Source organism: Primulina tabacum, chromosome 6 (genome assembly GCF_025594145.1).
Source record: "Primulina tabacum isolate GXHZ01 chromosome 6, ASM2559414v2, whole genome shotgun sequence".
Lineage (NCBI taxonomy): Eukaryota > Viridiplantae > Streptophyta > Magnoliopsida > Lamiales > Gesneriaceae > Primulina > Primulina tabacum.
This window is the reverse complement of record NC_134555.1, coordinates 27,889,996-27,904,297: the sequence shown is the minus strand read 5'-3', so window position 1 is coordinate 27,904,297 and position 14,302 is coordinate 27,889,996. Positions and strand designations below refer to the sequence as shown.

General features: G+C 38.1%; 1 protein-coding gene across 2 annotated transcripts; it reads left to right on the top strand.

The window, feature by feature from the left end:
• The first annotated feature begins 1,960 nt into the window (after window positions 1-1,960).
• LOC142549215 (zinc finger CCCH domain-containing protein 34-like) lies at window positions 1,961-5,747 on the top strand. Of its 2 annotated transcripts, none has more exons than XM_075658044.1 (7): window positions 1,961-2,263; window positions 2,339-2,484; window positions 2,777-2,842; window positions 3,816-3,935; window positions 4,044-4,376; window positions 4,453-4,770; window positions 4,875-5,747. In XM_075658044.1, exons 1-7 carry the CDS (start codon window positions 2,170-2,172, stop codon window positions 5,253-5,255), a joined length of 1,458 nt encoding a protein of 485 aa, XP_075514159.1. In that variant the 5' UTR covers window positions 1,961-2,169; the 3' UTR covers window positions 5,256-5,747. The 2 variants fall into 2 exon arrangements, with proteins under 2 accessions (XP_075514159.1, XP_075514160.1); XM_075658045.1 differs by having other exon boundaries at window positions 1,962-2,263; window positions 4,044-4,373; window positions 4,875-5,744.
• Window positions 5,748-14,302: the final 8,555 nt, after the last annotated feature.

Genomic DNA, 14,302 nt, shown 5'->3' with positions numbered 1-14,302 from the left:
ATTTTAAGATTTGATTTATTGTATTAAAATAGATATACATATGGGAAAATAATTGATTTTGGAATCTTAAGTCAATCCAATTAGGACCAAGGCATGCAAATTTCGAAATTTTGGGAAGGGGATTTGCAAGATTGAGATATCCCTCAAAATCTAGATGATTGAAGCATTATATTACAAGAATTTTCGAAATCCTACAAGATTATATGACTAAATATTGTGATGGGTAGATACATGATAAAAAGGAAGCAAATCATCAAGGGTTGCTCAAAATCCTTCCCATCTAGCAACCATATTTTTAGCCAAATCAAGAGCAATGGATTAGGGAATAAAAAAACCTCACAACCTAGGTAACTCAATTTTCGAAATTGGGCAAGGATTTAGAGTCAAATTTGTAAGATATGACATGAATTATGGTATGATTTGAGTGCCAAATTTAGACCTTTTCCCTCAACTATAAATAATCATCATCCCTACTCATTCTCTACTCAAGATTTTTGAAGTTCCCTTGCTGAAATCTCGAAATTCAGCAGCCTCTCTATAGCCAAAGTCTGCCCAAATATCGCCCCAACATTAGCCTTAAAGTCGAACCGAAGCGCTGCCCGGACAAGGAGCGAGGAGCGATCTAAATCCCGAAGCCAATCATCCACGTTTTTAGCAAGAAAATACACTGTAAGTGGGCTGTTTTAAAAAATTATAATTTCGGTTTATGCATATGTGAAAATTTTCGGTTTTGTTGTTTTAAAAATACGGTCGAGCACCGTCGTTCCGTCTATACGTTTTTACGAAATTTTGGTACGTTATGTTTGACACTGTGAGGATTCCCTGCAAATGGGTGGAATTCCAACATATGGCCCTTAACAGTGGGATAGAACTGTTTTATGGCCTCGCCCCCTTAGAGGATCAAAACTTAGGGACTGACGTCAGTAAACCGTTAAAGATGAAAAATCGCAGTGTTATTACGTTATGATTATGAAAAGCATGCTGTACGTTTATGATATGTTTCGAAAATGTTATTAAGTTGGTTATATTGTGTTCAAAGTCCCCCATTTACTGAGTATTCCCAAATACTCACCCCCCTTACAACCCCCCCAGATAAGTCCGAAGAACAGATTGAGGAGGAAGAATCCGAGCAGTTTTGGGGATGGTGAATGTTCAAGGAAATCGATTATGTTTAAGTTGTTATTAATTAGATTTACGTTTCCGCATTAAAACTCTGTCGTCTTATTTAATTCGCTATTGTAAAGACAATTATTATTTCATTGAGATTATGGTATATAAACTGGTTTCGGTTTATACTGTGCCACGAAAGGCTTGTTGTTTTCAATTGTGTGATTGCTAAACGACGCCGGTGTCAATTCCGAGTTTCGGGGCGTGACATCCTTCCTCGCACATAATTTCATTCTTCTTTTCGGCTTTCCCGGTCTGATCCGTTTAATCTATAATCACCTCAATTATCAAAAAATCATTTCCGATTATAACAACAAAATTCTCGGGCATTTCAATTATCATAATAGATTGTTTTCAATCTGCTAGAAAACTTTCTGGCAATGTTTCTAAAGTTAAAGATCTAAAGGCAATTTGAATTAAACCTATATAAAGAAATCTATAATATTTCCTATAAGGTAAAATATTTTTATTATTTAATAATCTAATAACTATTTCTTCGTTATGATGATGTATTGATGATTCTGTAGTTTTAACTACTTGTTTGAAGTCAATTATTTCAAAGGTTCCTAATTTATAAATTATTTTATATTCTATTTTCGGAATAGTTTATTTATTTAATAAATATAATTTTTATGATAAATCATATTATTTATTTAATCTATTTTGAACAGTTTCTTTTTTACTGAATAAATTCATTCAATAAAAATAATAATAGAAAAAAAAAAGTGCACAAAAATCCCACACAGACAGTAAATGTGAGAGATATAAATGCAAAGCGCATTATAATAATTCCACTAGGAAACCCCACCCACTCTCCCTCTCCCTCTCCCTCTCCCCACCAAACCCCTTCTCCTCTCTCGATCAGACTGCCACCGGTTCTCCTCAAGCACATACACACTTTCACTGCGTGTTTGCTGTATATATATATATATATCCACACGATCGCTAAACATCTATAGATTATATTTGTATATACACACTTCGAGTTTAGGAGTGAGAGTTATGGAGAGGTACAGCAGAGCCCATTTTGTCGAGGCGGCTCAGGTGGATCCTGTGGCGGAATGGGCGGCGTTTGGAGGTGAAACGGGCCTTGAAGGTTCGGGAATTTAGCTCGATTTCTGTAATGCACAAGGGAAGTTTATTGATTTGATATTTGGGTTTGTGAATGCAGAGCCTATGTGGCAGCTGGGCCTCGGTGGTGGGTCCGAGTCGTACGCTGAAAGACCTGATGAAGCCGATTGCATCCATTATCTGAGGACTGGCTTCTGCGGGTACGGTCCTCGCTGCCGGTTCAATCATCCCCACGATCGTGGCGCGGTACGATTCCCCCTTTCTTTCGCTTCGCATTTCTGTCGTGGCTGCTCAATTTCAACCTTTTTGATGCTTTATGGTGTGATAATTGATTTGAGGAGCGTAATCAACGAATCTTTAGGGCATGTTTGATTTTAATTTTGGTAAAAAAATGTTCTTTGCTACTTTCTCGAAGTTGTGTGGTTTTGATTAGACTGAAAACTAGGAAGATCATTTACTGCACTGCTATCGTTTTGATATTTGGTTCTTGATTCATATGACATGAATTGGATTAACGTGGCTGTTCTACTGATTGCAGGCAACGGGATCCTTGAGGTCTGGTGGAGGTGAGTACCCGGAACGCTTTGGGCAACCTGTCTGTCAGGTATATATTTTCATGTCATATCACGAACTTTTTAAAAGAAAGAATCGAACCAGTTCTGGATACGTTCTCACAATGTTTTGGCAGTTATAATGGTTCGACATGTATTCAACTAAGGAAATGATAATTGAATTCAAACGCTTTTTATTACCGGTTGAACTTGACGTGTTAATCGATAATTTAATTTGTCAATCCATATTAACTATATCATGTTCCTTGAATAATTCTTCTGAATCCTACATGTTTTTGAGAGGCCGGTTTCTCTTTCTTGATCTGTGTTTCATTGCTTATTATGTGATATGCTTTTGTTGGATTCTGTTTTAAAGATGTTGTCTTATGCTACCTTCTAATTGCCAAGTCTATTCTTATGGAAAACACTGGAATATTGGTACAGCAATGATGTAAGGATTTAGTTCAGGTCGATGCTAGATTTTGCTATAAAATTTCAAATGGGCTCGTCCTTACCTTTTTGTTTGTCCAGTAGTATAAATTCCGAAGAGTCACTTTCTGAATTGCGTTATTTTGTTTGGGCAATGTATGTTGTTAATTTCTATGATATCATCCTTCTGAGCAGTGATGCAGTTCCTGAATGAGAGAGTCACCAACTCCTGTGGGACAAAACGATGCAATGTTTTCGTTTTCATATTATGTGTCGCCTGCATGCTTACAACTGAATGGTTGCAATTCCCTTCCTTTACTTTGAGTCCTTGACAAGTGTTCTAGCTTCCTGGATCTTTTGTGCTCTTATGGCATGCAATAGAACTGTATTCATGGATTCTCTTTGATCAAGGTGACTGACATAATTGATTAATATTGAAACTTCAGTTTAAGTAAACACCTCTCTTTCCTTAATCTTTCATAAATAATCTTCGTCTTGTCTATTTAAGTTTTAATCTCTATTTTATTTAAAAGTCAGTTATATTTTTATTCATACGATCATTTTATACATATCAAATTGTCTGCACTGAATATGTAGCACTACATGCAAACGGGAATTTGTAAATTTGGTGCTTCCTGCAAATATGACCACCCAAAGCACAGAATTGAATCCTCCGCCGCTGTGACCCTGAATTTTTTTGGATACCCTTTGCGAGAGGTCTGGTACTTACAAACATATTATTCTTGTTGATAATTTCTTTTTCACCCACCCTCTATTATTGGATATTATCATTGCATTTAGCTACTCATCAAGTCTTTATTGCAGGGTGAAAAGGAATGTGCATATTATATTAAAACAGGGCAATGCAAGTTCGGTATCACCTGTAAATTTCATCATCCACAACCCGCTGGGTTACAAGTGCCTGCTCAGTTACCTGGTCCTGGTCCTTTGGCTGGTCCACCAGGTTTGCCAGGAACCACAGTGTTTCCAACTGCACGGTCTCCAATTCAGTCTTCCCAACAATATGGGATAGTTCCTGGAAACTGGCCAGTGGCCAGACCAGCCATACTTCCTGGATCATACGCCCCTGGAAATTATGGTCCATTGATATTTCCTCCTGGAGTTGTTCCTGTTCCTGGTTGGACACCATATCCGGTAGTTGTACATGAAGCAGCTCATTTATGTGAATTTTGTTATCTCATCTTTTGTGCTAACTTGTGAATACCTGGTACAGACTGCTGCTAGTCCTGTGCCCCCTTCAAGTACTCAACCAACTATTGGTGCGAGCCCAATGATTGGAATAATGCCACTCTCAACATCTGCCAGTGCATTCTCAGGATCATATGTCCCAATCTCCTCTTCCACAGGCCACTCAAGTAGCAGTCAAAAGGAAAACGCCTTTCCAGATAGACCTGGCCAACCAGAATGTCAGTATTATTTGAAGACAGGAGATTGTAAATATGGATCCACATGTAAATATCATCATCCACCAGATTGGAGTGCACTTAGATCAGGTTCTCTACTGAGTCCAATGGGTCTGCCATTACGCTCAGTAAGAATTATATTCTCTAATTTTAGATTTCTGAGCACTAATTATCAAATATATTCGCATTTAAAACGCAAAGTGATAACACATTTATAACTTCTGTTTTTCAGGGTGCACCGTTATGCTCACACTATGCCCAAAATGGAGTATGCAAATACGGGCCCTCGTGCAAATTCGATCACCCAATGAGGACTTTGAGTTACAGCACATCTGCATCTTCTCTTACTGATATGCTTGTCGCTCCCTACCCCGTGGGGCATATGAATGCATCCTTGGCTCCATCATCATCTTCGTCAGACTTTAGGCCTGATCTTATTTCCGGAATCACAAAAGATTCCTTTTCAATGCCAATGTCGTCTCTGAATAGTACAAGTGCTTCTTCTGGCTCATCATTCTTAAAAAGGGAGCCTGTTCCAGAATCAAATGTTCACCAATCTGGGCAGGGTTCCTCCTTTTCAAGCGACCACAGTAGCCCAGATCAAGGAGGCTAGCCTCACAATTCAAGTTGAATATGGCACGCATCATGGTGTCTTTCCCGTGAACTCTCTGTGCATCAGCCAACCATCAGTCTTCAAATCATTCAGATCTAGTATTTTCATTCGAATAAGGCATACATACCCCTCATAAATATTTCGAGGAATAACAAGAGGTAGTTTCTGAATAACAAGAAACAAATTCAACCTTCAATGCAGGTAAGTCGCTTCACTGCTCACATTTTGGAGCTTGTTGTATAAATTTATTTCATCTTTTTCATATCGAAAAAGATAAGATGTCTCTCACCATTCTTCTCCCGGATTGATCTATTTTATTCTAGTACATTCTCTTGGATTCCTATTTTGGGATCGATATTCATACTTTAATGGGGAATCAATAATATTAAACCCGATTCTAAGGGCTTTGTTGTGGAAACATAATTCAGACTATGCAATTTACTCCTGCCTCTTAATGTAAAATATGCAGAGGGTTGGTTATTAATTATTAAGAATTTCTCAGTTGCACTTTATGTTAGAAATATGACTTGTCACGGTAAGATTTTGTCATATATTCAGATATCCCCTCCGAAAAGTATCATTCTATCTACTTATATTAATTGCGTTAATTTTGGTGCAATTTTATTTTTGTGTTTTTTTTTTTCGTCGATTTTACTAATTGGAAAAAGAAGTCCGTCTTTGGAAGAATAATTAGGATTTTTTTTATCATGCGATTCTAAATGACATCATGCAGCAGGAATTGATTTTTTTTATTACTTTATAAATTTATCCACAATGACTAATGATTCATACAATAATTAAGTTCAATATGTCTATAAATATATCTATAAAATTTATTATTTTAATAATTACGCTGATATATTTGATCATAAATATTAATAAAATAACATTTATGTTGGCTCAAGTGTGAATAGGCTTAAAATCCCTTAAACAAGATATTGAGTGAGTTTTATGAGAGGTGGGATCCATAATGGTTATGATCTCAACTTTATTATGCAGTAGTTTGAGCTCCATGTTGCTCAAAAAATGTATTTGTAAAGCCAATATGTATGAAAGAGAGCTACCAATTTGCAGATATGCATGTATAATTTGGAGATTAAAACGTAACATCCAAGTCTTTTGACTTCAAAATACATTAATTAGTTCCGTCTCTATCAGTAATACTTGTGATCGGGCGTGATAGCAACAAGTGAACGCACACATTTAAGAAAGATCCACTGTCAGAGCTTAATTAGTTGCATGTTGGGACCAGCACCTGCAAAATAACAAGTCTACACGATCTTGTGAAAAACTGTGCTATAAATACTTTTCCTAAAAACCTTGAAAAAAGAAAGATTTATAGGAAAGAAGATTATTAAAGGGTACGCAGTCAGTACTCGAAAGATGGGAGTGTATGCCAAATCAACTGCATCTCCAAAAGAAGAAAACTTGCTGCTGAAGGGGCATTAGCACTAATGCAGGCCGGATATTTCATCATCGATATCTCAGACATTTGATTCAAGTCTGAATATCCCATGCATTGGTTTTCCACCATTAAAGGGTCGTTTATAATAGCTGAGAGCTCATCCCACAAGTGATTTATATCCCAATATCCGTTACCAGCTTCTTCATAACAAGATTTAATACAAGGGTTTCGAAGAATATTGAATCCTGCTGCCTTCCTCGGATTCGAGTTCGAGCTTCAACTCTTATTCTCCTCAACTTTCTTGGAAGCGATTCTGGCAGTAGAAGTAGAAGTAGAAGTAGAAGGGTTCAGACAGTTTGTAGGAACTATGCAATCTAGGTACCCAGAATCCGCCAGTTCTGGAGAAAATGAATAATCATTAAATGATGAGTTGTACAAAGAAAATTAATGAGAACGGGCTTGTCTTCGTCTAATTGGGCTGGTTCTCGAAAAATCTTGTTATTAGGAGGTGGTATATGGAAAAAGGGTTGTTTAGTTTTAGCAGTATAATTATGATGAAAATGGTTGAAAACAGATTGAAAAGTTGATCGCTCAGTGTAAAGAAATTAGTTCTAACTTGAGTGCCTTTGATGGAAAGGGCAGCCCTGTCATAAGCAAAAGCTGTTTCGTACTCGAAGACAACTAAACTGATCAAAGCTAACTGAAGTTGGGTAGTTAACTGGACGATCAGTTAAACAGTAATCAGTTAATCCTATCGGCTATAAAGAGTCGACTAAAAAATCAACTTGACACGTCATCTGTAACGTCCAAAAATCAGTTCACGCAGATCGCGTGTATGAAAATTATTAAATTACTAAAATATTTTAATTAAATGATTTTAGATGCATGAATGATATATTTTGAGTGACTAAATGATTAATTGCGTAATTTTGCTTGAATTCATAATTTAAAGTTTTCAGACGAATATCGATAGTTGGCCGAAACGGAGGACCAGAGACGATTAAGATGTTAAATATTTGAAAATTAAAATTTTATTTTTAGTTAAAAAAATATTATTTTAAATATTTTAATAATTTTAAAATTGTTAAGGTAAAGTTTAAATTACTTAGTGGGAGCAATGTATTTTATAGATTTCATAAAGGATTTTTTTGTAAATAGATATTTTTAAATCACTTAATTTAAGGCCTAATGATTTTATTAATATTAATGGGCCTAATTAAATATTTAAAAAACTTGACCTAATTAAGCACATTAATTAAGTGTTTATGAAACCTTTTTAAATTCTTTTTAAAAGAGTCCTACACACATCTAAACACACACACACCTAAACACACACACGTACATGCCGAAATACACACAAACACTTCACGTCAAATTCAAACAAGAGAAACGGCCGAACCTTCAAGGACTTGCAAGGGGGAAGTTTCGATTTTTTTTGTTCATCTGTTCTTCGATTTTCTTCATCGTTCTTCCTTCCAACAACGATCACCTGACTCCCGTGCATCCCAAGGTGGGTTTTGAAAGAGGATCGATTTAGGTGCCCGAATGCACAACAGAAGTTTCAAAATAATTTTAAGGGCAAAAACCGAGCACCCTAATTCTATAATGTGTAGCAAATACGAAAAACACGAAATGTCATACATGGGGTGTTTTAAGAAAATTTTACCTATCAATCACAAAGGATTGATGATGACTCCAACTTAGTTTTAAATAACTAAGCTCTTGAATGGAAATACAATTTTCAAGCTCTCCTTGCTTCAAAATTAGGCCCACCACTTGCAAGCTAGAACCCTCCTTATTTTGCACTAGAAAAATAAGAGTATTTTTCAAAGAGAAGTGTAGGATTTCCTCAACAAAATTGAAGAGAAAAATTGAGGAGAATGATGTGCAATATTTCGGCCAAGGTGAGGTTAAGAGGAGAGAAGGAAGAACTTTCTTGGAGCTTGAAAAAGTGATAAAGGTGCATGAGCATGCCATACAAACTTTTAATGAAAAAGTAGTCCCCAACTCTTCACCTCCCAAGCATGCAATTTAAGTGGGCTTGTAACATTTACAAAGCCCATGGACGTTAGTTTAAATGTCTCAAACATATTTGAGACCATTTAACCTTCACTTGATATTACTCAAGTCCACTAGTTTAATAATTATTTCTAATTGGGCTCTACAAGGCCCAATGTTATTTAATTAATCCAACACTTGAATTAATTTAATTATTCGGACTCTATTAGGTCCACTAGTGTTTAATTAATTCAACACTTGAATTAATTTAATTTAGTTCATAATAATGTTTATGAAAATCACAATTTTCAAATACATTATTTGTTTGACCAACTTTTAATTTAGGAACACTTCCTCAAATTAAAAGTTACATTCTCCTTATAGAAGTCATACTTCTATTTTATTTACGCTTATAAACGCCTTTATAATCCGTTCAACATATTGAACTATTTTAACTTCTCAACGGGATCTAGAAAGCTAGCACTTGTGTGGCCCTCAATGGTTCTTTGATACAACTAGCCGTGGGTTCACATCTCCATGTGATTCGGACTAAACATGTCCTTATATGAGCATACCCCAATTGCTCCATTCTTAATTATCAACTCCTTGATAACAAGAACGTCAGAACTCAAGTCTGACAGTACCCAACCAATCATGTTAAACGCCTAGCAGCATCGCTTACAAGATTCCCTAGGCATCAAATGATAGTGCCTGCAAGAACCATTCAATTATGGTTAGCGTACAGTACGGTCCCTTCAACTCATATATCCCGACCGATTCGACAACCATTGGTATATCGAGAGTTGTCAATGAATCGATACTATGTGTCATGTCGTAGTTGCATCGATGGTGTAATATATGAAAGCCTTTTCATAATTACCACCATACTCTGATCAGAGATTTCATACTACATACACATGAGATCACATAGGATATCTGTAATAGACAAGCCTGGTGTACGGTACGGTTTAAGTTTTCATAAGTTTATTGACTACTTGGTCAAGTTTAGGTATAGTTTGGATGTTAAGAGTTTCGATTTATGATTGATAGTATGGTTGGTTATAGATGATGTGTAGTACTTTTGTAGCGGCGTTACGATTAAATTCATGATAAATTGTATATTGATTCAAATGAGGTGAGGCCTTTTCCATTAGAAAGATAAGACATAGAGGTGTAACTTTCTTATTTTGAGTTTTGTTCAAATCATTGTGGAAGGTAAGCCAAAAGTGCCCTGAAGTGTTTCGTGTGTTTCGACGTTCCTCCAGTGACACATGTTGGGAGAATGGGCATAACGTTTTACTCAGACGTCTAATTGATCTGAAATTTTGAGGAATTCAAGATAAGACATAGAAATACAACTTTGTAGTTTACCACTTTTCCAAATTATGAAGGGAAGAGGCGTTGCAGAAGCGATCTTTGGAGTGGCAGTGCGCAGAGTGCGCGCCCGAGCGGGAATAAATGTCCGCCCGGGCGAGCCTACTTCGAAAATTTTGGATTTCTGGCCAAGAGTTCTGCGCTCGGGCGGAAAAAGATGTCCGTCCGAGCGGCCAGCGATTTTTTAAAAGCGTGTTTTTGGAGTTTTAAGTGCTTATATACAAGTGTTGCTCCATTTCTCTCATTTCTCACCTCTCATTTTCGGATTTCTCTCCTTGGGAAGGCTAGGGTTCCTTATTTCTTTCACTTCCTATCTTCGATTCAAGCTTTTAGTTGGTGATTTGAGTTAAGATCGAAGTTCTTCTTGGTGCTAGGAAGCTAAGGTAAGCTTTTGGTGTTGTTATTTCTTGGTTTTGGAAGAGAGATGATATGGGATTGTTGTTTATGTTGGTTTTATGGATTATTTGGCATGGGTTTATGATTATTGAGTTGTTGATGGTTCAATACATGGTTTATTGTTGTAGGTTTTGTACCAAGATTATAGATTCAAGGTGTTCTTGTGGTTTGTAAGTGGAAATTCATCCCTTGTGCTCACATGATGTTATATGTATTGTGTTTCAAAGGTTGTAATGTGTTATTCCCTTCATTTGCTTCATAGTTATGTATTGATTCATTTGTTATATCTATTGGAGGCATTGTATGTCTCAATTGTATTGAAAGGGAATACAAAGATATAGTATTCAAGGTGTTTGATAAAATGTCCCAAAGAAAGAGTTTAAATGTTTTATGGATTGATATATACATAGTCAAAGATTGCATGCAATTAGTTGATCAACGACCATAGGCTTATATCCCTCAGAGTTGTCGATTTATATCGATGGGATAAGAGAACCACAGACAGAGTTACTATTGATATCAATCCACCATAGTAAAGAGAAATAACATCTCATTGTTATGCTATTGCTACGATATACATGTTTCAGAGTTGATGGTATTTTATGTTTTCAAAGCCATGTTTTTCAGAATATACTATGTATCATTGCTATGTAAGAGTTCCACTTGCTGAGTTTTATACTCATTTCAGTTATTTCATGTGATGCAGATAGGAGCGACGGACCAGGACGTTGATTGTGGCCCGGAGTCAATGCATACGAAGTTGGAAGGAAGATGTTATTTTGCAAGTATTTTTGGATCATGATCTTAGGAATGATATTTTGTATTTTGTTATATCATTTGAATGATCATTTATTTACTTTTAAATATTTTATGGTGATGTATTTTGAAACTCCTTCCATTTGATAGAAAATTTTAAATTACGCTGCTATTTTTATTGTAAACGGGTCGAGGTGCCACATTTAGTGGTATCAGAGCACCGTTCTTCGGACTAATGCATATGACTTCGTCTACTTTCAACTGTCCGGGTATGTTTTCTTTTGCATCTATTCATTGTTATTTATTGATATGTCTTTTGCGAGCACATTGTAGAGTATGCCTCCTAAGCGTAAGGCGTCAGAGGGTGAGGATAGTTCTTCCTCGAGAGTTGTCGACGAGTTCGGCAAGTTGCTTAAAGAGCAGGCCAAAGTCTATAGCGAACAGATCCAGCAGTTGCTTCGTATGCAAGGAGCAGGCCAGGGTAGAGGCCAAGTGAGAGGCCAAGTAGCTCAGGCAGTTGGCACTGATGCCGTCTTTTCTGCTTTTAAGAGGATGGATTCGCCTGAGTTTGCAGGGAGCACCGATCCGTTAGTGGCTGTGGAGTGGATCAAGGCTCTTGAGGCTATCTTTGATCATCTCAACTACGAGGACAAGGACCGAATCAGTTGTGCAGTGTTCATGTTGGTCAAGGCTGCATGTATTTGGTGGAATGCGACCAAGGTTAGTGTTGATCTACCGGCTTTGAAGTGGTCAGAGTTCACTGATCTGTTTTACGACAAGTACTTCCCAGACGCACTTCGAGCTAGGAAGGTGACAGAGTTCTTGGAGCTTCGACAGGGAGGTATGAACGTTGATGAGTACATCTTGAAGTTCGAGGAGGGTTGTCTATTTGCTCCGTATATTGCTTCCAACGACAAGGACAAAGGTGCTCATTTCATCAGAGGTCTTCGAGCGGAGATCAGAAGAGATATCAACATGTCCAAGGCTGTGACGTTCAAGGAAATTGTGTCTAAGGCTTTGTTGGCTGAGCAAGATGAGAAAGACATAGCCAGAGAGAGGCAAGCGAGACAGCAGGCCATTGCTCAGAGAGGCCAGGGATCGAACCAAAGAGGCAAAGATCGTTTCAAGGGGAAAGGCAAGATAGAGCCGAGTCCTAAACCACCGGCAGCTCCATTTGATCCCGAGAAGCCTTTGTGTCCCAAGTGCAGCAGGCATCATCGAGGAGAGTGCAGATTTGGCACTCATATGTGTTATCGTTGTGGCACGGCTGGCCACATTGCTAAAGATTGTTCAAGGGGAGCGAGCAAGGATAAGGTGCAGGGTCGCATCTTTACGATGACCAAGGAAGGTATAAACCATGATTCTTCTGTGATCTCTAGTACTATTTTAATTTCAGGCAGAGTAGCTACGACATTGATTGATACTAGTGCTACTCATTCTTTTATGTCTGAATTGTTTTTGAGATCTTTGGGTATAGTTCCTTCTGTTCTTTCCCTCCAGTTCAATGTTGTTTTGCCTTCGGGAAATGTGTTGTGCCCGACATCGATTGTGTATGCGTGCTCTGTTCAAATTGATGGGCGTATGGTTTTTGCTGATTTGATTGTCATCCCGATGGTTGCATTTGATGTTATTCTTGGCATGGATTGGCTATCAACCTATCGTGCAGTGATTGATTGCGTTGCTAAGACGGTGACTTTTGCAGATGATGGCAATAGGGAAGGTATGCTCGCCAGTGCAGGTACTTCGCTGGTCCTTCTTTTTATTTCTTGTCTTGAGGCTGAGAAGTTGCTGTGTAGAGGTTGTGATGTGTTTCTGGCTTCGATTGTGGATATGGATAGAATGATTAAGTTGAATATAGATGATATCGATGTTGTGAGAGAGTTCGCTGATGTGTTTGAGGATGATGTGCCGGGTTTGCCGCCGGACAGGGATGTTGAGTTTGTGATTGATCTAGCTCCAGGTACGGTTCCTATTTCTAAGGCTCCGTATAGGATGGCTCCTACCGAGATGAAGGAGTTGAAGACGCAGTTGTAGGATCTTTTAGACAAGGGTTTTATTCGACCGAGTTCTTCGCCTTGGGGAGCTTCGGTTCTGTTTGTCAAGAAGAAAGATGGGTCGTTGCGGCTGTGTATCGACTATAGGGAGCTCAACAAAGTGACTATCAAGAACAAGTATCCGTTGCCACGGATAGATGATTTGTTTGATCAGCTGCAAGGTGCTACTGTATTTTCGAAGATTGATCTTCGGTCTGGCTACTATCAGTTGAAGGTTGGGGAATCTGATATCCCTAAGACAGCGTTCCGGACCTGGTATGGTCACTATGAGTTTCTTGTGATATCTTTTGGTCTGACCAATGCTCCTTCAGTTTTCATGGATCTGATGAACCATGTGTTCAAGCCGTATTTGGATAGCTTCGTCATTGTCTTCATCGACGATATCTTGATCTATTCCAAAACCAGAGATCTTCATGCAGAGCATCTCAGAGTTGTTCTTCAGTTGTTGAGAGAGAAGAGGTTGTGTGCTAAGTTGAAGAAGTGTGAGTTTTGGTTGGAGCAGATTTCTTTTCTAGGCCATGTTGTTTCGAAGGATGGCATAGCTGTTGATCCAGCAAAGATTGAGGCGATTCAGAAGTGGCCTATTCCTACCACTGTCTCAGAGGTACGCAGTTTTCTTGGGTTGGCAGGTTATTATCGTCGTTTCATCTCAGATTTCTCCAAGATTGCCCTGCCGTTAACCAATCTGACGAGGAAGACTGTGAAGTTTGAGTGGTCCAATGAATGCCAAAGTGGATTTCACGAGTTGAAAGATAGATTGACGACAGCTCCGTTACTTGCATTGCCCAGTGGTTCAGAGGACTTTGTTGTTTATATTGACGCGTCGAAGAAAGGTCTTGGTGCAGTGCTGATGCAACGTGGAAAGGTTATAGCTTATGCTTCTCGCCAGTTGAAGGACTACGAGAAGAATTATCCTACGCACGATCTGGAGCTGGCAGCTGTGGTTTTCGCCTTGAAAATCTGGAGACATTACTTATATAGCGAAAAGTGTGAAATTTTCACGGACCACAAGAGTTTGAAGTATTTGTTCTCTCAGAAAGAGCTCAATATGCGGCAGAGGAGGT

What these genes read in the sequence shown, in the direction of transcription:
- LOC142549215 (XM_075658044.1), top strand. Translation starts at nt 2,170, where the DNA reads ATGGAGAGGTACAGCAGAGCCCATTTTGTCGAGGCGGCTCAGGTGGAT. An exon ending in ATCCCCACGATCGTGGCGCG is followed by an intron (nt 2,485 to 2,776) that starts GTACGATTCCCC and finishes TACTGATTGCAG; the next exon opens with GCAACGGGATCCTTGAGGTC. An exon ending in GTTGGACACCATATCCGGTA is followed by an intron (nt 4,377 to 4,452) that starts GTTGTACATGAA and finishes TACCTGGTACAG; the next exon opens with ACTGCTGCTAGTCCTGTGCC.